The sequence below is a fragment of the Bos grunniens genome, chromosome 8, assembly GCF_055505025.1.
Source record: "Bos grunniens cultivar Pamir isolate PY7600 chromosome 8, Bosgru_T2T1.0, whole genome shotgun sequence".
In the NCBI taxonomy this organism is placed as follows: Eukaryota; Metazoa; Chordata; class Mammalia; order Artiodactyla; family Bovidae; genus Bos; species Bos grunniens.
This window is the reverse complement of record NC_141172.1, coordinates 10,140,676-10,164,955: the sequence shown is the minus strand read 5'-3', so window position 1 is coordinate 10,164,955 and position 24,280 is coordinate 10,140,676. Positions and strand designations below refer to the sequence as shown.

At 46.6% G+C, this 24,280-nt stretch overlaps 1 protein-coding gene across 2 annotated transcripts in view; it reads left to right on the top strand.

Annotated features, from left to right (window-relative positions):
• Window positions 1–8,376: 8,376 nt before the first annotated feature.
• Window positions 8,377–24,280, top strand: part of ACO1 (aconitase 1) — a 64,958-nt gene continuing 49,054 nt past the window's right edge. The window contains exon 1 of one of the 2 annotated variants that reach the window (XM_086414887.1): window positions 8,377–8,478. Coding sequence is in view for 1 of the 2 variants with exons in the window: in XM_086414886.1 (XP_086271012.1) it covers window positions 8,934–8,941 (8 nt within the window). In the remaining variant the exon portion in view is untranslated. Of the gene's footprint in view, window positions 8,942–24,280 lie in introns of both variants that reach the window. The other variant, XM_086414886.1, reaches the window with a different exon arrangement.

Here is a 24,280-nt window from a genome sequence, read left to right as displayed (position 1 = left end):
ATAATTTTAACAATCTCTGCTCTCTGTAAACACCACCCTAAGGAATGGCATGTGTAAACAGCAGTCAGGACCTTGTGTCCTTGGCATACCCAGCAAAAATGTGCAGGGGCCATGGAAGATTGCCTTCCCCAACAATCCACCTGTTGTTCCTCCATGTCTTGACTTCTGGCAAAAATCACAGAAGTATGCCACACTGTTGACCACTCTCATTAATCTAACCAACAGCAGCTAGAACTAAATCAGTTCAAATGTTCTCATACTGCATTTAATCAAGGCTTCTGTCAATAGGGCTCCAAAGGCAAGATAAAATTAACCTGCAGTATTGACTTAAATATGCTTTCCGGGACCCAGGCAACTGTCCTTGGGGAGACCAGGAGATTTTATTTCAGTCAGGATGCAGCCTAGTGTAAGGCTGTCTAATATCCACTACAAGCCATGGGAGTTTACACTAACCTTCAGATCTCTGGGGTCATTGCCAACAATTACAGAAGGCAATAGGTAAGCAAAAAAAAAAAAAAAATCAAATCTCAATGGAGAAATATCCTATGAGCCATTTCCAGCCACATGCAAACATATAACCCAAATGGCCACAGGTAATTCCAATCAAGTTTTTCATTAAACTTGATTTGGTGGTTTAGTCGCTAAGTCATGTCCGACTCTTGCGACCCTATGTACTGTAGCCCACCAGGCTCCTCATCCATGGGGTTCTCCAGGCAAGAATGCTGGAGTGGGTTATCATTTCCTTCTCCATAAACTTGATTTGGATCAGCTTTAGTGCTGGTTACATCATATGGGCAGTGTTATAGGGGTTGTAGACTCCTTTTCCATACACGGCATAACCAAAGACCTCTCAAGGATCAGAAAAGCACGTGAATTTCTAACAGTCACGATGTAACAAGGCTGTACCTGCGTAAACGGGGGTCCATGTGGAGAGCTGCTACTGATGACAGCGAGCATCTGTCATCGGGCAGAGGAATGCAGGGCCAGCCACGTCCACAGAATGTCAGCTGCAGCTGTTATTTGACTCAGTGTTAGTGGTGGATCTGCGGGACAACAATATCATGAACTGTCCCCACCCTCACGCATTTTGGGCCTAAAGTGTTCCCACCAGACATGCCAGAGTTGTTTAATCTACGCGTACTCCAAGTGGCGGGCCAGAGAGTAGGCCAGTCGGCTAAATGGTTGGCAAAATCCCAAGGACCAGTTTAAAAAAAAAATTTCTTTCATCAAAAGGAGTATTGGCCAGAGTTATGAGAATGGCCTAGAGTTCTGCCCACTGAGTGGACAACCACACCAGTTTTCAAGACGGCATATATTGAGCAGCCACTGACCATCGGAAGCAGGCCAGTGGGCACTAACAGGATGCAACTTAGCCAAACCATCAGTGAACCAGGCATTAAGATGAGCCTCTGTGAACAAAGGGCCCCAATAAACTGATGGATTTATTTCAGGTGGTATAATGGAGAATAAAGTGTCTCCAAAACAATGAGAGAGTTAACTTAGGCAGGCTGATAAGGAGTCCAAGCCTATTGCCCTTTAAGGAGGAGGTAAACATTCTTTTTCGCATTCTTTTGCCTTAGACAAGAAGGCCTTGTAAGCAGCAATATCTCTTGTTCAAGGACAAGCCTTTTTTTTTTTTTTTTTTTTAATTTCTGGGCTTTGGATGAATGTTATGGGAGAGGTGGATCGCTCAGTCGTGTCCAACTCTTTGTGACCCCACGGACTTGTAGCCTACCACACTCCTCCATCCATGGGATTTTCCAGGCAAGAGTACTGGAGTGGATTACCATTTCCTTCTCCAGCGGTTCTTCCGGACCCAGGGATCGAACCCAGATCTTCCGCATTGTAAACAGACGCTTTACCGTCTGAGCCACCAGGGAAGTCTGAGAAGTGCGTAAGACCCTGCTTAAACTAGTGAGGCAGGTACTTGCCAGCCCCCTTCTGATGTCTACGTCAGAAGCTTTTTCTGTCATTTTCACTTTAAATAAAATCTACACGAAGCATTGAGTGACTGAGACTGTCTTTGGTCCTGGAGTTAAATCTTCTCCTTCAGAGACCACGAATCCAGCGGCACCGGTCACCGTAAGCTATCAGCAATAGTTGCCATTTTTTCAAATAAACTAAGATGCTGCTGGGGCCAGGCCATACAATCTCCATTTAACAAGTAGACTGGACTTTCTCCTTGTTGTTATTAAATCGCTAAGTCATATCCAACTCTTTTGCGACCCCCACGGACCGTAGCCCAACAGGCTTCTCTGTCCATGGGATTTCCTAGGCAAGAATACTGGAGCGGGTAGCCATTTCCTCCTCCAAGGAATCTCCCTGACCCAGGAATCAAACCCACATCTCCTTCATTACAGACAGATTCTGTACTGACGAGCTACTAGGGAACCCCTTGACTTTTTCCTTATTGGTTGTCAAATCTAAGCTAGCTCACCCAGGAATGGGGACATAAGGTTGCAGAGGCCTAAGCCCTTTATGTAAGGACCAGGCATTCATCTTCAACCAGCACTTGGCAACACATCAATTGCTGCTGCTGCTGCTGCTGCTGCTGCTGCTGCTGCTAAGTCGCTTCAGTCGTGTCTGACTCTGTGCGACCCCATGGACGGCAGCCCACCAGGCTCCGCCGTCCCTGGGATTTTCCAGGCAAGAACGCTGGAGTGGGTTGCCATTTCCTTCTCCAGTGCATGAAAGTGAAAAGTGAAGTCGCTCAGTCGTGTCCGACTCTTCGCGACCTCATGGACTGTAGCCTACCAGGCTCCTCTGCCCATGGGACCCTCCAGGCAAGAGTACTGGGAGTGGGGTGCCATTGCTACTCCTCCTTTTAAAATGGGTGTACTTAGAGACTGTAGCCGGCAGGTGGCGATATTGTACTGGGAAACTGCCTTTCCAAGCCTCTTCCTTTTAAGTCCTTAGAGCTATAATTTCCATTTCCTCTCAGATTTTATATTCTTTTGCAGGACTGCTGGGAAGAGAACAGAGATTGCCTCTCTACCTGCCACAGTCCCTGAATGCAAGAATCTCTTCTGGACCTCATGAGCATTTACAAGTAGGTACAACATAAATACCAAGTATATGTTCAGTCGTGAAATTAAAAGACGCCTGCTCCTTGGAAGAAAAGCTATGACAAACCTAGACAGCATATTAGAAAGCAGAGGCATCACTTTGCCGACAAATATCCATATAGTCAAAGCTATGATTGTTCCAGTAGTCATGTGTGGATGTGAGAGTTGGACCATAAAGAAGGCTGAGCACCGAATCATTGATGCTTTTGAACTGTGGTGTTGGAGAAGACTCTTCAGAATCCCTTGGACTGCAAGGAGATCAAACCAGTAAATCCTAAAAGAAATTAGTCCTGAATATTCATTGGAAGGACTGATGCTGAAGCTGAAGCTCCAATACTTTGGCCACCTGATGCTAAGAACTGACTCACTGGAACAGACCCTGATGCTAGAAGAGATTGAAGGCAGGAGGAGAAGGAGACAACAGAAGGTGAGATGGTTGGATGGCATCACCGACTCAATGGAAATGAGTTTGAGCAAACTCTGAGAGATAATGAAGGACTGGGAAGCCTGGGGTGCTGCAGTCCACGGGGTCACAAAGAATCAGACACAACTGAGCAACTGAACAACAATAACAATATGTTCAGCAATGAAAGACTTATTACAGATCATTATCCAGAAAAAAAATATTAAATAAGTCAGTAGCAGCGGACTCAGAACAGAAATATGACTGTGATATGATTTCTAACACCTCCATCCCCAGGATAGAGAGCATCTTTACCTGTGTGCACCTAAATTACAGAGCTGTAGCAGGGAACTCCGGACTGTCAAACAGGGAGACACAGGCCTAAAAATAAATGAGTAAGGAATTTTAGACCATATAGGAACAGACCAAAGTTCGCTCCTAGAACATTTAAGCTCTTCTTGTCTGTAAAGAACTAGTAACTTATAACCTCAGAGTATCCAATGATTTCATGTAAATGATTATATACTTTTAAAATTCGTTTATTGGCTGTGCGGGGTCTTCGTTGCTGCGTGAGGGTTTTCTCTAATTGTGGCGAGCAGAGGTTACTCTCTAGTGACAATGCACGGGTGTCTCATTGCGGTGGCTTCTCTTTTGCACAGCATGGGCGCTACAGCATGGACTTCAGTAGCTGAGGCACCTGGGCCCAGCTGCCTGCAGCACGTGGGATCTTCCCAGACCAGAGATCAAACCCATAGCCCCTGCACTGGCAGGCAGATTCTCAACTACTGGATCACCAGCAAAGTCCTGTTGCTGCTGCTGCTGCTCAGTCGCTTCAGTCGTGTCCAACTCTTCGCGACCCTATGGACTGCAGCCTACCAGGCTCCTCCGCCCATGGGATTTTCCAGGCAAGAGTACTAGAGTGGGGTGCCATTGCCTTCTCCGAGCAAACAAGTATATTTGGTTGCACAGAGTATCAAGCACAAGCTCCAGAATAAGACCAGCCTTTCGTCAAACCCTAACATCACCATTTATAAGTTATGTGACCTGAATCATACAGTCACTCTGAATCCCAGTTTCCTCAGCTGCAAAATGATAACAATGCCTCCAGCTCAAAGAGCTGTTGTGGAGTCAATGGGACATTTAATCACATTTGGCTTTTATTATTAACTTCATTTAGGGGAACAGCGCTTAACTGACAAGCAGATGGCCAGGGAATCCTGGTTCCCTAGCAAAGCAGCTCAAGGATTCGGGCACTTAGGTGGTAAGAAAGAGAGCACGAAAATTAAGACATTGACAGGTGTGGAAGGGTATGGCAATGCCCTTGTGGGGGGCCAAGATGAGCCCAAGAACTGCCTTTTCCTGTTATGAATGTAGCATTTTTTAAAAAACAGGAACAGAAAACATTTATTTCAAACTTTCTCTGGTATGAGGAAGACACACGTTCAGTGATGAACTTAGGCATTCTTGAGTCATTGTGCCCAACTCTTTGTAACCCCATGGAATTCTCCAGGTAAGAATACTAGAGTAAGTGGCCATTCCCTTCTCAAGGGGATCTTCCTGACCCAGGTATCAACCCAGGGTCTCCTGCTTCGCAGGCAGATTCTTTACTATCTGAGCACAGAGAAGCCCAGGAATTTAGGAGGGACCACCTTATACTTCATTCATTGCCATACAGATATCTCCCCCTCTGCTATGCTAGAGAACACGGAAGAATATGCAGGCCAACGTAGAGCACAGAGCAGAGGGCAGTAAGCAGACTGAGTATCTATGTGCCAGGCTTCCTGTTAGGGGTGATGAGCATAGTGACGTGGTCCCACCTTCATGGAGGATGTGTCTCCAGGTAGCAGCTCCCTGGGGCCGATCTGTGGACCTGCTGGAGCAGGATCTCCTGCAGTATACAGAGTGCTCTGACTCTGAGCTCAGATCCAAGTGGGGATGCAGGAGGCTGTATTTTTAATGTTTCCTCTGGTGATTCTAACACAGTCTGGGAAATGCCATTGGTAGCACTCAAAGGGTGGTGAGACCCTCACACTCAGTCTCCCTAAGAGTGCAGTGCAGGAACATGCCTTTCTCTCTCTTCGGCAATCCCGCACAGCATTCAGGATCTTAGTTCCCAGTGAGGACTCGAACCCTTGCTCCCTGTGGTGGAAACACAGTCTTAACCACGGGACCACTAGGGAAATCCGTAGACTGCCTTTCTCTTATACCACTTCCTTTCTATTAGATAATATGTATGAAAATGCATTATGAACTACAAAGCAAGATGCAAAGGTGGTGTCTAGTTTTTAGGATGGTCCAGTTTACACATGTAACTAAAGTCACTGTGAAGTACAATGAGGCATTCCTCACAGCTTAACAGGTCTCCAAACAAAGCCTTAGGATTCCCTTTACAGTAGCAGAAGCTTCTGTCAGGTAAGGCTGTTACCTCACTAAAGGCCCTTCTGCCACTTGCCCCTGGAGCAGATCCACAGTGCCTGGGCAGTGACCACACCTGGATGGCTTCCTCTCTGAAGGCCCTTCAAGTCTACACACTCCTCTGGGCCACTGGCAGAATCTTCTGTATCATGACAGAAATATATATCCGGTGAACTTTGTACGAGTATAGTGATGTGGTTTGAACCCCCGTAAATGTTTAGCTTTCTCAGTATACGATAAAATATCCAGGATGTGGGATTCAGGATGAGGAAGAAACTGGATGAGTGGGAGGGGACAGACAGATGGCAAGAGAAGACACTGAACTGCCACTTTAGATGTGAAGTATGGCAAGGGCCTTGGGAATACTCAAGTGCTGCTGCTGCTGCTGCTAAGTTGCTTCAGTCGTGTCCGACTCTGTGTGACCCCATGGACTGCAGCCCACCAGGCTCCTCCGTCCAGGGCATTTTCCAGGCAAGAGTACTGGAGTAGGGTGCCATTGCCTTCTCTGACTCAAGTGCTAATGCTCCACAAATAGCTGCTGTCAAAGAGTGTGGAGATCTGAAGAAGGTTAAGGTCAATGATGGAGACAGAGCAGACTTTAGCTGGAAGTCTGAGTAGAGAGAAAATAGATGATGAAGACTTCATCAGTGTGTGGAGTTACATGTAAAGTGAGAAGAGAAAGGGTGTACTGAAAGAGCCTAAGAAAGAGGGGCCAAATTAAGAAGAGGTGAATCATGAGAGGAGAAGCCTCTAAAGCCAAAAGGAGGTTAAATTTCAAGGAAAGACCTATTACCAGTATCAAATACCACAGAGCAGTCAGCAAGGCAAGAACAGAAGAGAGGTCACTGGGTTTTGCGATCCACACGTTCCTGGCGACAGGCCCAAGCGCACAAGAGTAGGGCGATGTGAGAACTGTCTCCTTCACAGTTTTGGCCAGAGCGTTTACTAATAAATCTCAATTCCTTTTATAGTTCTGATTTAATTATTTCCTGTCAACGATGACCAGTCCTCCTATTACATGTATGTTATCATTGAACATTAAGAAATTCTGCTTTGTGAAGGGCTGCCTTGGTCAAGAATCAAAATTTAGCTGGATGTCTTTTCTCCCTACCCCTCAGCCTTCCCTACATACTCTCTAAGGGGACCCCAGTCCACTCAAGGGAAGTTTGTTCAATGGATGTGAATGGAAACAGTTTAGAAAGTGGGTAGGAAGAAAGTCTTCTCCCATATAGTAAAAATATAATGCTTGTTATGTGTGTGTGCTCAGTTACTCAGTCATGTCCAATTCTTTGCGACCACCAGGCTGCTTTGTCCATAGGGATTCTCCAGCCAAGAATACCGGAATAGTTTGGCATTTCCTCCTCCAGGGGATATTCTTGACCCAGGCATTCAACCCACGCCTCCATCTGCATTGGCAGGTGGATTCTTTACCACTGAGCCACCTGGGAAGCAATGTTTACTACACAATAAATATGTCCTTCTTCAAACTTGAATATAGTAGTAGCAGTGTTAGTTGCTCAGCAGTGTCGGACTCTTTGCAATCCCATGGACTGTAGCCCACCAGGCTCCTCTGTCCATGGGATTCTCCAGGCAAGAATACTGGAGTGGGTTGTCATTTCCTCCTTCTCCAGGGGATCTTCCCGACCCAGGGTTATGAACTTGTTTTCTTATGTCTCCTGCAATGGCAGGCAGGTTCCTTATCACTAGCCTCACCTGGGAAGCTGAAAATGCTACGTTACACAGGTTGGCCCCTATGGGGATAGTCACTACTTATTCCTTCTATAAGCCGTATATCCATATACTCAAGATGGAAAAGTACAATAACTCTTCATATAAGTTGGGCAAAAACCTCACCTTTTCTCTAGAAAGATCTAATAAGTCAAATTTGCCTGAGCAGGCGCGACTCCAACCAACCTATAGAAACTAGGTGCAGTGACCAAGGCCTGCTGAGTCAACTCAGTCATTTCTCTGACTTCTGACAGGTGAACAGCCTGCATTAGGAAGTGTTGTTAGACATTAAAAAAAAAAAATTAAACACTGAAACTTTGCACTCCATAACCATGGAAACTTTGAAGTCCTGGCAGTCACTCGGCTCGCTCTGCCAGGCGCTAAGGTGGGGGCGGATTGGGGGCAAAGGGGAGAGGGGGAGGTGACCACGTACCGGGGTGTCGGACAGGGAAGCCTCCACTGATGGTCAAATCATTTTTAAAAGCTGCATCTCTAACATGCGCCTTCAGCTCCCTCCCTGCGAGCTGGGCAGTCACACTCCACGCCCAAGAGTGAGCGTGTCCCCGGCCTGGGCCAGCATGGGAGGAGCCCGTCCCCGAGGCGCCTTCCGGCCGCTGACCCCCAGCTACCCGGCTCCCTCCCAGCGAGGTCTCCCCGCCCTCAGGCCCCGCCCCGCCTGCAGGCCCCGCCCCGGGCCCGGCCCCGGCCCCGCCCCCGCCCCTCCCTCAGGCCCCGGCCCGGCCCCGCCCCTCGGCTGGCGGCCCCGCGGCGACAGGGGGCGGAGCGGCGCCAGCAGCTGGACTCAGCCGCAGAGAGCGCCCCCAGCCTGGTTCCCCGCGCCAGTCGGAGTCCTCCGTGCACTCCGCGGTGAGTACGACGCGGCCCAACCCGGGTCCCCGGGCCCGAGCGCCGGCCGCCCTGCCCCGGCAGGGGAATCCGGGTCGGCGGAACCCCGAGCCGCCTCCCCGAGCCGGGCTGCAGCGCGCCGGGCCGCCCAGGGGAGATCTGGGGGAGCGGGAAGGCAGCCGGGAGAATCGGGACTAGTTCCTGGGGACTGACCCCTCCGCCCTGTTCCCAGCCCGTGCCGCGCCGAGGACGGGGGCGGGACTGGAAATGGCTCTCCTCGGCCTCCTTCGCCCGGGCTGTGCCGGCCGCCGGGAGAGTCCGCGCCGAGCTTGTGCGGGCCTCACCCGGGAGTCGGCGAGGCTGAGGGGGCCGCCAGGAGAATCCACGCTGCCACTTGTCCCGGCACACTGAACCGGGGAGTCCTACCCCCAAGGAGGGTGTGCGGCCCTCGCCGGGGAGTTCTCGTCGATCTGGGGATGGCGAGGTAGGGACATTTCCTGCTGGGGTTCCGACAGATCGGGGAGTCCACACCAGGTGGTAAGGAAATGGAGTGAGGGGGGAAAGAGACCCTCGGTGGAAGGGGTGGGGAGAGTCCATCCTAAAGATTCACAGACCCAGGGAGGAGTGAATGTGTGTGTCTGTGTGTGTTGCGGAGATGGGGGCAGAGAGTCGGAAACAGTCTCTCAGCAGTGGGGACAGAGTCCATCCTAAAGATTCACAGACTCAGGGAGGAGTGAGAGAGAGAGAGTGAGTGAGTGAGTGAGTGTGTGTGTGTGTGTGTGTGTGTGTGTGTTGCGGGGATGGGGGCAGAGAGTCGGAAACAGCCTCTCAGCAGTTCTCAAACTCCCCTATACACTCTTAAAAATTAGTATATTAAGGAGCTTTTATGTGGGTTATGTGTCTCAATATTTATCATATATAACTAAAACAGAATTTTCAATATATTTAGTATCTCATTTAAAAATAGTGGTAAAGAATCCACCTGCCAGTGCAGGAGACGTAAGAGATGTGGGTTCAATCCCTGGGCTGGGAATATCCCCTGGATATGAAAATGGCAACCCACTCCAGTATCCTTGCCTGGAGAATCCCATGGACTTAGGAGCCTGATGGGCTCCAGTCCATGGGGGTAGCAAAGCGTCTGCTATGACTGAGCACACAGACATGCATGCATTATATGTTGATATGTGTTTATGAAAATAACCATACCTTTCAAAATAGAAGAAGAATGTCATTGTATTATATTTTTGCAAATCTTTTTCATATCAGTTTTAATAAGTAGCAGCTAGGGTTCTTATATCTTGCTTCTGCACTGTCTGTTGCAGTATCACATGTCATATCGCCTCTGGAAAACTCCACTGTGTACTCCTGAACGTGTGTGGGTAAAAGCATCAAATAGCATCTTGGTATTAAGAAAGTGGTTTTGACTTTGCGAATCCCTAGAGTCCCCTGCACCACACGTTGAGAACCACTGGAGTAGGAAATGAGTCAGGGGCTCAAGTCATTGATCCCGCTTCTTGTTTGTGATCCTTCCTCTGAATGGGAACACGCATCACCCCAAGGAAGGATGGTTAACCTCTGGTAGCTGCAACCAAGCTGACCTCACTCTGGAAACCCAAGTACTGTGTCCCCACGTAGAAGATAATGAGCCCTGCACGCCTCCTGAAAACTGGCAAGGCTCTCAGATGCCTTGGGTTATTTCTGTGCCTGCAGAGGTGGCCTGTGTATGCCTTCAGATTGTAGCGGGGATATGGCACACAGGACCCATGGGTTCAGAGACATGCCCATAGGGAGCCGGTGCCAAGTGTGGAGGAGTTTGTTCAAGAGCTTCCAAGTGGGTCAGAAGTGATTTCAAAGAGAACAGGGAGGCATGTTGTTGCCTCCCTTTCCTCCATGATCACTTCTGTGTGTGGTTGTGCAACCTTGCGTTTATTGGAAAATGATTTCCCAGTCTTGGTGCTCTTTCCCTTTCCACTTTTGGGGGCGGGGGGGTGTTTGTCCCTGTGGGTGGCCCTTCCTCAGCCTCTGCCAGACCCCAGTGTCCTGCAGGCTGCTGTGTGGTAGGTGGGGGCCCCTCACTGGATTTCTTCCTTGGCTTCTTGCTCTGTCAGCACAAATTCCAGATAGAAATTAGGTACATATATAGCCTTATAAGAGCACCATTGTGGCTCAGCGGTAAAGAATCTGCCTGCCAATATAGGAGATGGGGTTCGATCGCTGGGTCGGGAAGATCCCCTGGAGAAGGAAATGGCAACCCACGCCAGTATTCTTGCCTGGAAAATCCCACGGACAGAGGAGCCTGGCAGGGTACAGTCCACGGGGTTGCAAAGAATCAGACACGACTTAGCAACTGGACACACATATACACACCATGGCCTTATAAATGTTTGGAAGACAGACATCCCAAACCATTAACAGTCAGTTCTGGGCAATGGAGTCAGAAAAAAAGGCAGGAACCTTCTCCTTGTTACTCGTTATGATACCATATGACCGCCTGTTTAGCAGCATTCCTGTATTGCTTTTACAACCTGAAAACAAAAACTGAAATCCCAACAACATACACTTTTTCAAGGAAGATAGGATTATTTCTCTGATAAGAATGTTACCACTACTCCCTCTCTCCCAAGAAAACAAATTACTTTATTACATCACATTTCCAAACTAGTATCTGTGATACTAGTATATATAAAGTCAAAATGATACTAAGAGAGAGCCCTCTGAGATCAAAACATTCTTGAACAGTATAGTTTGGTGTAAGGTTAGAAGCCACCAGATCAGACTGTTCTTCAGTGGATCATCATACCCCCCTTAAACTGCTGTTGTAAAATGCTATTTCATGAAATGTCATGAAGTACAGTTTTAAAACTGAAAAATGTAATACCCAAGACTGTTTCTCCTTGATCCTACAGTTATGAGAAGAGAAAGCATGTTCGTGTACGTTCTGATGTGCCCATGTACCAACTGGGGCAAAGGATATGCCCACATGCCAAGTAGCTTTCTCTTGGTGGTGGAGTACAGTAGATTTTTATTTATCTTCACTTTGCTTATTAATAGTTGGTGCTGCTGCTGCTGCTGCTTAAGTTGCTTCAGTTGTGTCCGACTCTGTGCGACCCCATAGACGGCAGCCAACCAGGCTCCCCAGTCCCTGGGATTCTCCAGGCAAGAACACTGGAGTGGGTTGCCATTGCCTTCTCCGATTAATAGTTGCTGCTGCTGCTGCTGCTAAGTCGCTTCAGTCATGTCCAACTCTGTGCAACCCCATAGACCTCCCCAGTCCCTGGGATTCTCCAGGCAAGAACACTGGAGTGGGATGCCATTGCCTTCTCCGATTAATAGTTGCTAGCAACCACTAAACAAGTATTAAACTTGATATGACCAGAAATAACCCCTACAGTTACTTATATAAGGAGGACAACATAATTGCCTTCGTTTTTCTTAGATGGACCATGCAACCTGGCTAGTAGCAGACCCTTGCTACTCCCTTCCTCCCAGTGGGAAGTGGAGAAAGAAGTGTGTGGAAAGCAACTCAGGGGGAAATAAAAACAGCCCTCAGTCACATTGTGCGGTGTCTACTTCCCCCTGTAAGATCAGCTCCAATCTCAGCCCTGCCCGCTCCTTCCAAGTGACCCAGAGGTTAGATAGTTCTTACTGGATTTGCACCATCACCCAAGAAGCCATCAGCTGACCATCTTCCCAGACTCACTGGCCTTCATTAATTTTTTTTAGCCATTTTTAATGGCTAAAACTTCAGACATACAAAGAAATGGAGAGTATAAATCCCCAGCTTCAACAGTTATGAACATTAGCACTTGGCCAATCTTATTTCACCTAGACTTTTCCTGGAACTCACTCTTTTCCCCTCTTCTAAGAGTTAGCATCTTTATGTTCAACTGTATAAACTAATGAAAGGAATATTTTTGTTGTGTCTTTTTAGTATCAAGCATGTACTGACTGCTGTAGCAAAATCTTAAAGTCTTGTGCCCTGCAGTCAGCATGACTGAACCCCTGGAGTGGACTTCACACACTTGCTATGTGGTCCCACTTCTCTGCCTCTGCATTTGCTTGCCTCTTGGCCTTTCTTCTTCCTGTCTCCCAGTTCTGCTCTCTTAAGGCTTTCTCAACTCCCCTAGTCATAGCTGTCTCTTTCCTCTGGCCTCTCTTACGACCCTTTGCAAACGGCAAGCTTATTTCAGTCTCCTTAGTCAGATCATCATCTTTGTCATATTCAAGTAAAGCAAGGTTTTCCTTTCTCCCTTTCTCCTATGCTGCTTGTGCTTAGTTGCTTAGTTGCTCGGTCGTGTCTGACTGTTTGTGACCCCGTGGACTGTAGCCTGCCAGGCTCCTTTGTCTATGGGGATTCTCCAGGCAAGAATACTGGAGTGGGTAGCCTATCCCTTCTCCGGGGGATCTTCCTGACCCAGAAATAGAACCGGGGTCTCCTGCATTGCAGGTGGATTCTTTACCAACTGAGCTACCAGGGAAGCAATGCTTTGTGCAAAGAAGATGCTCAAGAAATAGATGCTAAATTACTTTAACTCAAGTTCACTGGAGAACATTTTTGATTACAAGAGAAATGCATCATTTCTAGGGAAATTTTTCCCATATTGTCTAGGACCACAAACGTTTTATCTACATTTTTATGTTTTATCCACATAATAATTTTATGCACATAAAATTATTTATCCGCATAATTTTTAAAAGAACTGCAACAAAAAGAATCTCCAATTTGAGCCGACATAAAAAAGCCAGCTTTTTTTGAGGAAATTATCTTTCTGATCTGTTGTCATTTTTTCACATGTATCTGGAAGACCTCTCTGATTCTGGAGTGCTTTTTTTCCTCAAAAGGAAAGAGTGACTCTCTTTTAGAATATCTATCGTGTTGTAAGATGTAGGCTTAAATCTTCAGTAAAAGAAACAGACTACATGTAGGGTCCACACGCCCCATGAAGTAAGTTGATATCAGTCAATGTCATGAATACTGGTAGCTCCTGGGTGTAGAGTCATTTCCAGTATTCATCATCTTTTCATCTAGTTCCTCCCTTAATAATCACAGTGGCCCTTGTGAGCTGGGCAGAGCAGTGCAGCCAGGTAATGTTACCTTAAATCTGCAAAAAGTAAACTGAGGTTTAGACAGCTAGAGTTAATCTTGTCTATGGCAGAAAGTGGCAGAGTCTGATTTTAAGAGCAGATTAGAAACCAAAGGCTTTGGGATTGAATGTTGGGAACATGCAAAGACAAACTGTCTAAACAGGACGTGTACTGGGAAGCCAGACCAGGTTGTGGAAGTCAGGATGTTTAGTTGCTAAGTCGTGTCTGACTCTTTTTGACCCCATGAACTGCGGCATGCCTGGCTTCCCTGTCCTTCGCTGTCTCCCAGAGCTTGCTCAAACTCAAGTCCATTGAGTCAGTGATGCCATCCAACCATCTCACCCTCTGTCGCCCCCTTCTCTGGGATTGGCTATGGGGAACGTGCAAAGCCAGGAAACTATCTAAACATGACATGGATTTGGGAGCCAGACCAGATTCTTGAAGTCAGTGTGTATATCTTGATGCATAAAACTACCAAAGTGATAGCACACTCTCTGAACCAATCACTTTCCAAATGCCTTGGGTTTGGCTTTAGTCTTTGTTGCACAAGTTGATCTGCTTTCTGATGAATTGGCAAGGCTGCTCTGTATGAGTGCTAGTGGGGTTCTCTCTCATTCTGTTTTTGTGACTTCAAAACTTTGGGGAAACCCAACTTTGAACTGTGTGAATTGCCTGGGCTGTTGCTCAAACTGACACAGATGGAGCATTTCATTATTCTTGAACCTCATCATCCTTTCATGATCACGACTGTAGACTTACAAAGCAAAGTACACATTGTGGCTTGGCTCATGAAGGAGGCGTGTCGGCCTAAGAGTTCTCCTGCAGACTTAGCAGGTTTGAACTTTGGGTTGTGAAGAGATGTGAACGAATCATTGTGGACAGTTGGTTACATGTGATAACTACACAGACATACTCAGGACAGTTCTGTAATAGTGGTGGCATCAAGACCAGCACTTGCTATGTTATGCTGGGACTTCCCCAGCAGTCCAGTGGTTAGGACTCTGAGCTTCCACTGCAAGAAGCACAGATCCTATCCCTGGTCAGGGAATTAAGATCTCACAAGCCTTGTGGCAGAGCCAAAACAATAAGAATTGTTATGTTTCATAAAACCTTATCTACTCAGATAAGGAATCAGTTACATTTTAAGGCTGGTGATGCCTGATAATGGATTTTTGACATCAACCCATACTTCAGAACCCATGTATACTTATATGTAATTTAATCTATAGGTATGATTACTGTATGTAATCATCTATACTGAAATTACATATACTATATGTAATTTAATCTATATGTATGATTACTGTATGTAATCATCTATACTGAAATGTACATCTATACAAATTTATACTGAAATCAACAGTATTTTAGGGGCAATTAGAGGAAAACTATCTAGTCCTCACTACTCTATTGGCTTCCCTTGTAGCTCAGATGGTAAGGAATCTGCCTGCAATGCAAGAGACCATGGTTTGATACTTGAGTCAGGAAGATGCCCTGGAGAAGGGAATGGCAACCCACTCCAGTATTCTTGCTTGGAGAATCCCATGGACAGAGGAGCCTGGTGGGCTACAGTCCATGGGGTCACAAAGTCAGACACGACTACCTCAAAATATCCAAATTATCTAGTCCTCACATATGTACTTTAGAGTTGGAAGATTGTTTTAAAGTGAGATTTAACTTTTTTAATCTATTTGGTAATGTAGGTTTTTGGATGAGGAATAACTATAAGATTCTCTGCTTGTTTGGAAATGCGTAGGGCAAGGGAGTTGGCCATTGGTGGCTCAGTGGTAAAGAGCCTGCCTGCCAATGCAGGGGACACGAGTTTGATCCCTGGGTTGGGAAGATCCTCTGGAGAAGGGAAGGGCAACCCACTCCAGTATTCTTGCCTGGAAAATCCCATGGACAGAGGCACCTGGCAGGCTATAGACTCTGGGGTTGCAGAGTCAGACACAACTGAGCAACTAAAACAAAACACAAACTTGCCACCTTCCAGCCATGGGGTGTTGACAAGTTATCAATACTTATCGTCTGTGATCCTCAGTCTTCTCATCTGTACAGTTGGGTGGTGATCCCTACGTCACAGTTGTTGAGGGACTATATTAGACGCTGTGGATGAAGTGTCGGGCACTCCACCGGGGCTCGGCTCACGTCAGCTGGCTGCAGTGCTATAGAGTGATGTAGCACTCAGAGCAGGGTGCCTGCCACACTTCTCTTAGCCCAGACCTCCTGAGCTCCAGGCCCATGTATGCTGCTGCCTGCCGTTCCTCTTCAAGGCAAACTCACCGTCTGAAACCAGTACCCAGGTGTATCACGGTCATTAGCTCTGCCAGTTTGCCCAGATGGGGCACACGGAGCCATGCTAGATCTCTCTCTTCCTCCCCCACCCTCAGCCCGTTCTCCTTTCTTAGCTGTCCCTGGGATCTGTTGCCCTGCCCTCCACTTCTGACTTGATGACTGCAACAGCACCATAACCTGCCTCCCTGACGCCAATCTAGCATCCTTCCCCCAAGTCAGCTCCTACCTCACCCAGCGTGTGTGCGTGCTAAGTCGCTTCAGTCGTGTCCTACTCTGCAACCTATGGACTGTAGCCCACCGGGCTCCTCTGTCCATGGGGTTTTCCAGGCGAGAATACTGGAGTGGGTTGCCATACCCTCCTCCAGGGGATTTCCCCTACCCAGGGATCCAACCCGCATCTCTTTATGTCTCCTGCATTGGAAGGTGGGTTCTTTATCATGAGCGCCACCTGGGAAGCCACCTCTACCAGAGTAATGTATAATATCCAATCAGGTCTTGAAGATTTCAGCTAAGACCCTTTTAACGTGCCTGCCTTCAAGTTTTTCTGTGCCTTTCTTTGAGGTCCCTCGTGATACGGGCCCCACCCCTCCCCTCTCCTCTGAGCCCCGCCATCATGAACATTTCCTTCAGACTCGTGGAACAGCTCTGTGACATCCATAGGGTCTCACTTCCATACCTTCACATGTGCTGTCTTCTCTGCCCAGAACATTTTTTCCCTGACTCCCTCCCTCAGTGTAGTTCCCCAAGTCTCCTGCATGGTGTCACCTGTCCCCAGAGGCCTTCCTGACCCCGTCCCATACTGGATCAGGTGCTCTCCTTAGATGCTTCTTTTGTCTGTTTGTTTTTGGCAGCATCGTGAGACATGTGGGATCTTAGTTCCCTGACCAAGGATTGAACCCATGCCCACTATAGTGGAAGTGTGGAGCCCTAACCACTGAACCGCCAGGGAATCCCCCGTAGAATTCCCTTTATCGGCCTGCATCCACCACTGCTGCAGGATGGACTGCTTGATCGTGTCATAGCCTCCTGACCAGTCTGTGTGTAACTGAAGATGGTGGGGAAGCGGGGGGAGCGCTTATGTCTTTATCCCATCAATGTCAAATCAGTGTCTTTCAGGGTCGAATGTAAAACTGAATCTGCAATAGTGCCTTTTCTTGGACAAACCAGCAGCTCAGAAACCAGGTGCATCGTCGTCAAATGCTGCTCTAATACTTGTCCCATCTTTGACTCAGTGAAGTGGCCATTGCATGTGGATGCTACGTGGCCCTGTGGGCCACTGAGAGGGGATTAGAGCATTATTGCTCAAGAGCTGGGTTTAAGGGCGGATGCACTTGACTTTGAGTTCCCTTTCAGCACGCCTGCTATCTGGCAGCTGCTTTCCCGCTCCTAACCACCTGACTGTGGGGAAAGAAAACAGTAGCATCAGGTCCTCCCTGCAGCTGCCTTTCTTCTGGAAAACCAAGAAATGTGGGTTTATAGCTCAAACTTCTGCGAACTTGACCAGCATGAGTCATCACTGTTGGATCCCAGCAGTGCTGAAGTGGGTGGGGGCAGATCACTTCAGAACCTCGGTGAATTCATGGAGAGAAATGCTGCCCAGAGTGACCTCTGGCAGCCTGACACTTGCCACCACCTTTTGTGGTGACACTCTTTCTAATTTCTAAAATTTGAGTTAGGGAAGTTCATTACCAAGGAACTACTAAATGAGGTAGGAGCTCGAGGGACTCACGTCGCTTCCCTTGCCCTTGGGACTCAGATACATCAGGGCTTGGCTGGGGTCTCTGCAGGTCTCGTTTTGGAAACCGTACTGGTGATGGTGGGTTGCTGCAGGGGAGGGAACCGCAGTTTAAGAAGGGCAGCCTTAAAGAGGACTGGCCTCAAAGAGAAGAGGATGAGGTCCAGAGTGGGCTAGTTAGGATGCCTGGTTCTGGTGGGTCCTGCCCTTGCTGCTGCTGCTGCTTCCTTTTTGAAAAGTTATTTATTTATTTATTTGGCTGAACCGGGTCTTAGTTGCAACCTGTAATCTAGTCCCCTGACCAGGGATCGAACTGGAGCCCCCTGCACTGGGGGCACAGAGTCAGCCATTGGACCACCAAGGAAGACCCTCTCTGCCCTGCTTCTTTCTGTATTCTCTGGACAAATGTTCCATGACCCCACAGTGACTTGCCTTTCTCAGTGCATCTCCAGAATAATAAATGTGAAGTTCACCAAGACTTTCTTGTGAACCTATCTATATTAGCTCATAGTGATACCAGAAAATAAAAATAACTATGTTTGTGCTACTGTAGTTAATTTAAAATGAGCTTAAAAGATGTGTCAGGCAAGCTTTCTGTGTTGGGAATTGCATATGATGTTGTGCCCTCTTGGGCACTGAGCCTCAAAGAGGCTAGGGGGGCTTGATCAGACAGTGCCGTGGTCACAGGGTGCTGGTCCACACAGATTCTGACCACTGCCTTTGGCTGTGGCTGTGCACATCTGCTGAGTGAGTCATGATCACTTCTATGATACATCCTGAAAACTTCCAATGTGACTTAATGAAGTTTGGAGAACGGAAAGGTTAGATTTCAGGAAGTAGCTACTTCTTAAATGACAATCAGATGTTTTCATATTATGAGTTAACATCTTACCAAACCTAAATTCTGGTGTTGGAAATGTAGAGCTTAAACCACGTGTAAAGTTAGGAGCGCGCTTTGTGGTTGTCCCTTAGCCCGAGTTCCTACAGTGACAGGCTCTGCTACACCCCACCTCAGTCTTCTCCTTTTCTGCCCTCGCTCACCCACTTCTGCCTTCCCTCAGACGCCACGTCAGGGCCTTCGCACGTGATCTGACCCCTCCTCCAGATTCCCCTCACTTCCTCCACAGTTTTTCTCAAGTGGCTCCATGTCAGTGAGGTCTTCTTTGATCTCCTGATAACGCTTCACAGAACATGCCCTACTGCCGTGTCCTGCTTTATCCATGGAACTGGTCACAGTCTGACGTTCTGTTTCTGTATTTATTTGTTTAGTCTCCCCCTACTGAAATGAAGCACCATGAGGGAGCTTTGTCAATTTTGTTCCTGAGTGCCTAAAACATATTACATGGTTAATGTAAAGATATATTGAACAAATAGATGAATGAATTATAGAATTTTTTTCACTCAGAAGGGACTTTTTAGATCATCAAGTAACCCTGTGTTACATACTGGGAAACTGAGGCCCAGAAAGGTTCTGTGGCTTATTTCGAATGAAACTGCTGCTGCTGCTAAGTTGCATCAGTCATGTCCGACTCTGTGCGACCCCATAGACGGCAGCCCACCAGACTCCTCTGTCCCTGGTATTCTCCAGGCAAGAGTACTGGAGTGGGTTGCCATTTTCTTCTCCATCGAATGAAACTAAATCCTTCAAAAACTGTTACAGCTTTTTAAAAAACTAGGAATATATTTGGAGCGCTCTGGCCAGTGGTCCAGGATGAGACAAAAGAGTTAGTTAAAATTATAATAAGTTAAGTTGTGATAAGTTAATTTGTGATAAGCTAGAATTGTAACCCAGAGTGACAAGTTATTGTGTGACTGCAAAGCTTTCTGAAGGCAGAGTCTCATTAATTTTTGTAAAGTGCACCTTGCATTAATTAGTGCCCAAGAAAAATGTGCTGATGGATTTGCTAATATTGTTATAAAGCCATTCCTTCTCCAAGATCCTCCTTCTGCACTGAGACAGGAGGGAAGAGGACAGGGTGCAACCTCTGAAAGAATAACATCCTGAGGATATGACAGAGCTGGGTAGAAACCACTAGGTTCAAGATGGCAGGAGATTCTATTTCCCACAGACCTGGAGCCTCATTGTACGCTCACTGTAACATGTTAATGCTACGTGTCTGACTCTTTGAGATCCCATGGACTGCAGCCCGCCAGGCTCCTCTGTCCATGGAATTTGCCAGTAAGAATACCGGAGTGGGTTGCCATTCCCTTCTCCAGGAGTCTTCCTGACCCAGGAATTGAATGCAGGTCTCCTGCATTGCAGGCAGATTCTTCACCATCTGAGCCACCAGGGAAGCCCTGTAATACATTAGCATAGGCTAAATGTCTCACAGGTGCCATGAGAGTTATAGGGCCAACCATAAAAAGTCAAAAAGCGGGAATTGCCCCAATTCCTGGAAATCCCCACCCCCTCACCAAGATAGAATATTCCTCCTCCTCATCCAGTATCCAGTGAAATTCCCCAGCCCATAGAAACTAACCACCCCTACACCCGGGGTCTGGTCTAACTTTCCAAGAGGACCCCATGCCCTAGGGCCACCTCTCACCTTCTGAGACTGCCCACACTGTGTCTCTCTAAATAAACCCATTTTCACTTTACTGTGGCTCACCTTGAATTCTTTCCTGCATAACGCCAAGGGCCCTCACTTGGCCACTCGAGACCTAGGACATGACCATCCTTTCTTGCCCCATTTTTCATACAACAGCACTACCTTTTTTTTTTTCCATTCTCTCCCAAAATAGATAATTGCACTTATGACTTCTCCTTTAAAATTCTTTTGGTTCCAAGTATCACATTTAAGAGATTTTTGTATTATTTTTTGTGTTTTTTTCCCCCAGTACTTTTATGAACAGCTAGGAAGATCAAAGAAATGATTTGGTCTCTGAAAATTGGGCTTCCTTGGTGGCTCAGACAGTGAAGAATCTGCCTGCAATACAGGAGACCTGGGTTCAGTCCTTGGGTTAAGAAGATCCCATGGAGAAGGGAATGGCAATCCACTCCAGTAGTCTTGCCTAGAGAATTCCATGGACAGAGGAGCCTAGCTGGCTACTGTTCACGGGGTCGCTAAGAGTCGGACACAACTGAGTGACTAACACACACATGCTGGGAATATTCAGAGATGTTTAGCTCTTCCAGCTTCCCAGATGCATCTGCATCAAATAAAGCAAAAAAAACTAACATTTCTAGCTCTCTCGTTTGTAAAAGAACCAAGTCGACTAGCCATGGTGGTTTGCTGGCCTGAATGCTTCTGACCTCAATCTTGTTTATATTTACATAGACATCCTTGGAATCTCACTTTTGACAAAAAGCTGTTTATAAGTAGCATGATGTTTAGATACACAGCAGTCAGTTTGGGAGCGGGACCAATTAATTTCTCTTTAAACAGAAGAAAATGAAGCACAGCTAATCTTGAGAGTGAACTGAAGTAAACTCTAAGAGATGCAGTGATGTTATGTTACTTTGGATTGGAAGCTAGGAAAAATCAGGAAGGGTATATTTAGGAAAGTATGAGAAGCAAGGTGAATAAACCATATGAACTACAGAATAAACCTTTTTCTGATGTTTGCACAGATTTTAAAAATCCACTCTGTGTGTCTTGGATGTGCTCAATAAATAATTCAGAGGGCGTGTTGTCTGTACTTTAGACCATAGCACAGAGGTTCTCAGTGAATCACCTGAAAGCCTTTCAAACTATACCAACTTTCCAGGGAACTTATATGCACAGTCTCCACCCCACCCCCAACCCTTTCTCCCCACCTATAGTTTTTTTTTTTTTTTTTTTTTAATTTTTAATTTTGTACTGGGGTACAGCCTATTAACAGTGTTGTGGTAGCTTCGGGTGAACAGCAAAGGGACTCAACCATACATATACATGTATCCATTCTTCCCGCAACTCCCCTCCCATCCAGACTGCCACATAACATTGAGCAGAGTTCCCTGTGCTGTATAGTAGGTCCTTGTTGGTTATCCATTTTAAATACACAGTGTATACCTGTCTGTCCCCAACTTCCCTTCTCTTCCTAAATGAAGTGTTTGGATGGCACAAGAGACACCCCACCCCACTACTGACAGGAGTTCTGCTGCCTGGGTTACAGTTTTCCTCTGCTCCTTCCTGCTGGTGCCTGGGAATCCTGTGGTTGGTCATAGGATTTGTTCACATCCATGCTTCTCTCTCTATTACAAAATAAGCTAAGAGGATTCAACTCTGACAGCAGAAGCAGCTAAATGTAATTAGAATTATATACTCCAAAGCCTGGAAAGAGACCTGAAAAGGTGAATCTTACTTTATCCAATCATTGGCATTTAGCTAAAATCATTCACCTATTGCAAACATCTCTACAAAGCTGACTGTGCCAAACAGATACCATCACTATCAGCTGGTGTGTGGTGCCAGGTAGTCTTCTGTCCTTCAATAAAGGGCAGAAACGGTATGGACCCAACAGAAGCAGAAGAGATGAAGAGGTATCAAGAATACACAGAAGAATTGTACAAAACAAGTCTTAATGATGCAGATAACCACAATGGTGAGATCACTCACCTAGAGCCAGACATCCTGGAATGTGAAGTCAAGTGGGCCTTAGGAAGCATCATTACAAATAAAGCTAGTGGAAGTGATGAAATTCCAGTTGAGCTACTTCAAATCCTATAAGATGAGGCTGTGAAAGTGCTGCATTCAATATGCCAGCAAATTTGGAAAACTCAGCAGTGGCCACAGGATTGGAAAAGGTCAGTTTTCATTCCAATCCCGAAAAAGGGCAAAGAATGCCAAAGAATGTTCAAACTACTGCACAGTTGCACTCATTTCACGTGCTAGCAGGTAATGCTTAAATCCTCCAAGACTTCAGTAGTATGTGAACCAAGAACTTAGTTTGTACAACTGAATTTAGAAAAGGCAGAGAAACCAGAGATCAAATTGCCAACATCCATTGGATCATAGAAAAAGCAAGGGAATTCCAGAAAAACATCTGCTTCATTGACAATGCTAAAGCCTTTGACTGTGTGGATCACAACAAACTGTGGAAAATTCTTAAAGAGGTGGGAATACCAGACCACATTACCTGTTTCCTGCAAAACCTGTATGCAAGTCAGGAAGCAACAGTTAGAATGGGACATGGAACAATGAACTGGTTCAAAATGGGAAAGGAAAAAAAAAAAAAATGGGAAAGGAGTACGTCCAGGCTGTATATTTTCACCCTACTTATTTAACTTCTTTGCAGAGTATATTTGAGAAATTCCAGGCTGGATGAAGCTCAAGCTGGAATCAAGATTACTGGGAGAAATATCAATAACCTCAGATATGCAGATAACATCACCTTTATGGCAGAAAGTGACGAGGAACTAAAGAACCTCTTGATGAGGGTGAAAAAAGAGAGTGAAAATACTGCCTTAAAACTCAACATAGAAAAAACTAAGGTCATGGCATCCAGTCCTGTCACTTCATGTCAAAAAGTTGGGGAAACAGTGGAAACAGTGACAGACTTTATTTTCTTGAGCTTCAAAATCACTGCAGATGATGACTGCAAGCAATGAAATTAAAAGACGCTCCTTAAAAGCAATGACAAACCTAGACAGCGTAAACCTAAAGCAGAGACAAGGCTTCCCTGGTGGTCCAGTGGTTGAGAATCCACCTTGCAATGCAGGGGACATGGGTTCAATACCTAGTCCGGGAAGATCTCACATGCCAGCATTCTAGAGCCCGTACGCCACAACTACTGTAGCTGCACACCCAAGAGCCTGTGCTCTGCAGCAGGAGAGGCCACCGCAGTGAGAGGCCCAAGCACTGCAACTGAAGAGTAGCCCCTGCTCTCAGCAACTAGAAAGCCTGTGTGCAGCAGCAAAGGCCCACCACAGCCAAATACATAAATCTTTAAAAAAACAACAGAGACATCAATTTGCCGTCAAAGGTCCGTCTAGTCAAAGCTATGGTTTTTCCAGTAATCACGTATGAATGTGAGAGTTGGATGACTGTAAAGAAGGCTGAGCACCAAAGAACTGATGCTTTCTAACTGTGGTACTGGAGAGGACTCTTGAGAGTCCCTTGGACTGCAAGGAGATCCAACCAGTCAATCCTAAAGGAAATTGACCCTGAGTATTCCTTGAAAGGACTGATGCTAAAGCTGAAGCTCCAATACTTTGGCCACATGATGTGAAGAGCTGACTCACTGGGAAAGACCCTGCTGCTAGAAAAGACTGAGGGCAGTAGAAGAGGGCAACAGAGGATGAGATAGTTGGATGGCATCACTGACTCAATGGACATGAGTTTGAGCAGACTCTGGGAGACAGTCCTTTACAGGGAAGTGAAGGATAGTGAAGGTGTGCTGCAGTCCGTGGGGTCATAGAGAGACATGACTTAGCACCTAAACAACTACAATAACAGTCTTCTAGCAAGAGCGACAGTTATAAGCTACTCAGTCTCCCTCACAAAAGCCATTAGCAAGACTGCTGCCTGGGCTTGGAAATGGTCTGGGTTATAGGTAGAGAGTTCACTGATCCCAGTAAAGATTTTGCCCATGATGTCAGGAATTGGTCACTTGCGCGGCTCTAAACAGCAAGGTTCACAGTGCACGTGAGCATGGGGTCAAGTTGTGCATCAGATTGTCAGGGCTCCCTTCTTGTAAAGGGGAATCTTGTAGACTGCAGGTCTCAAGATCAGGTAGAAGCCAAGGGCAGTCCTTGCCTCTCCCGAATTACAGAGCTGAGTCTCATCC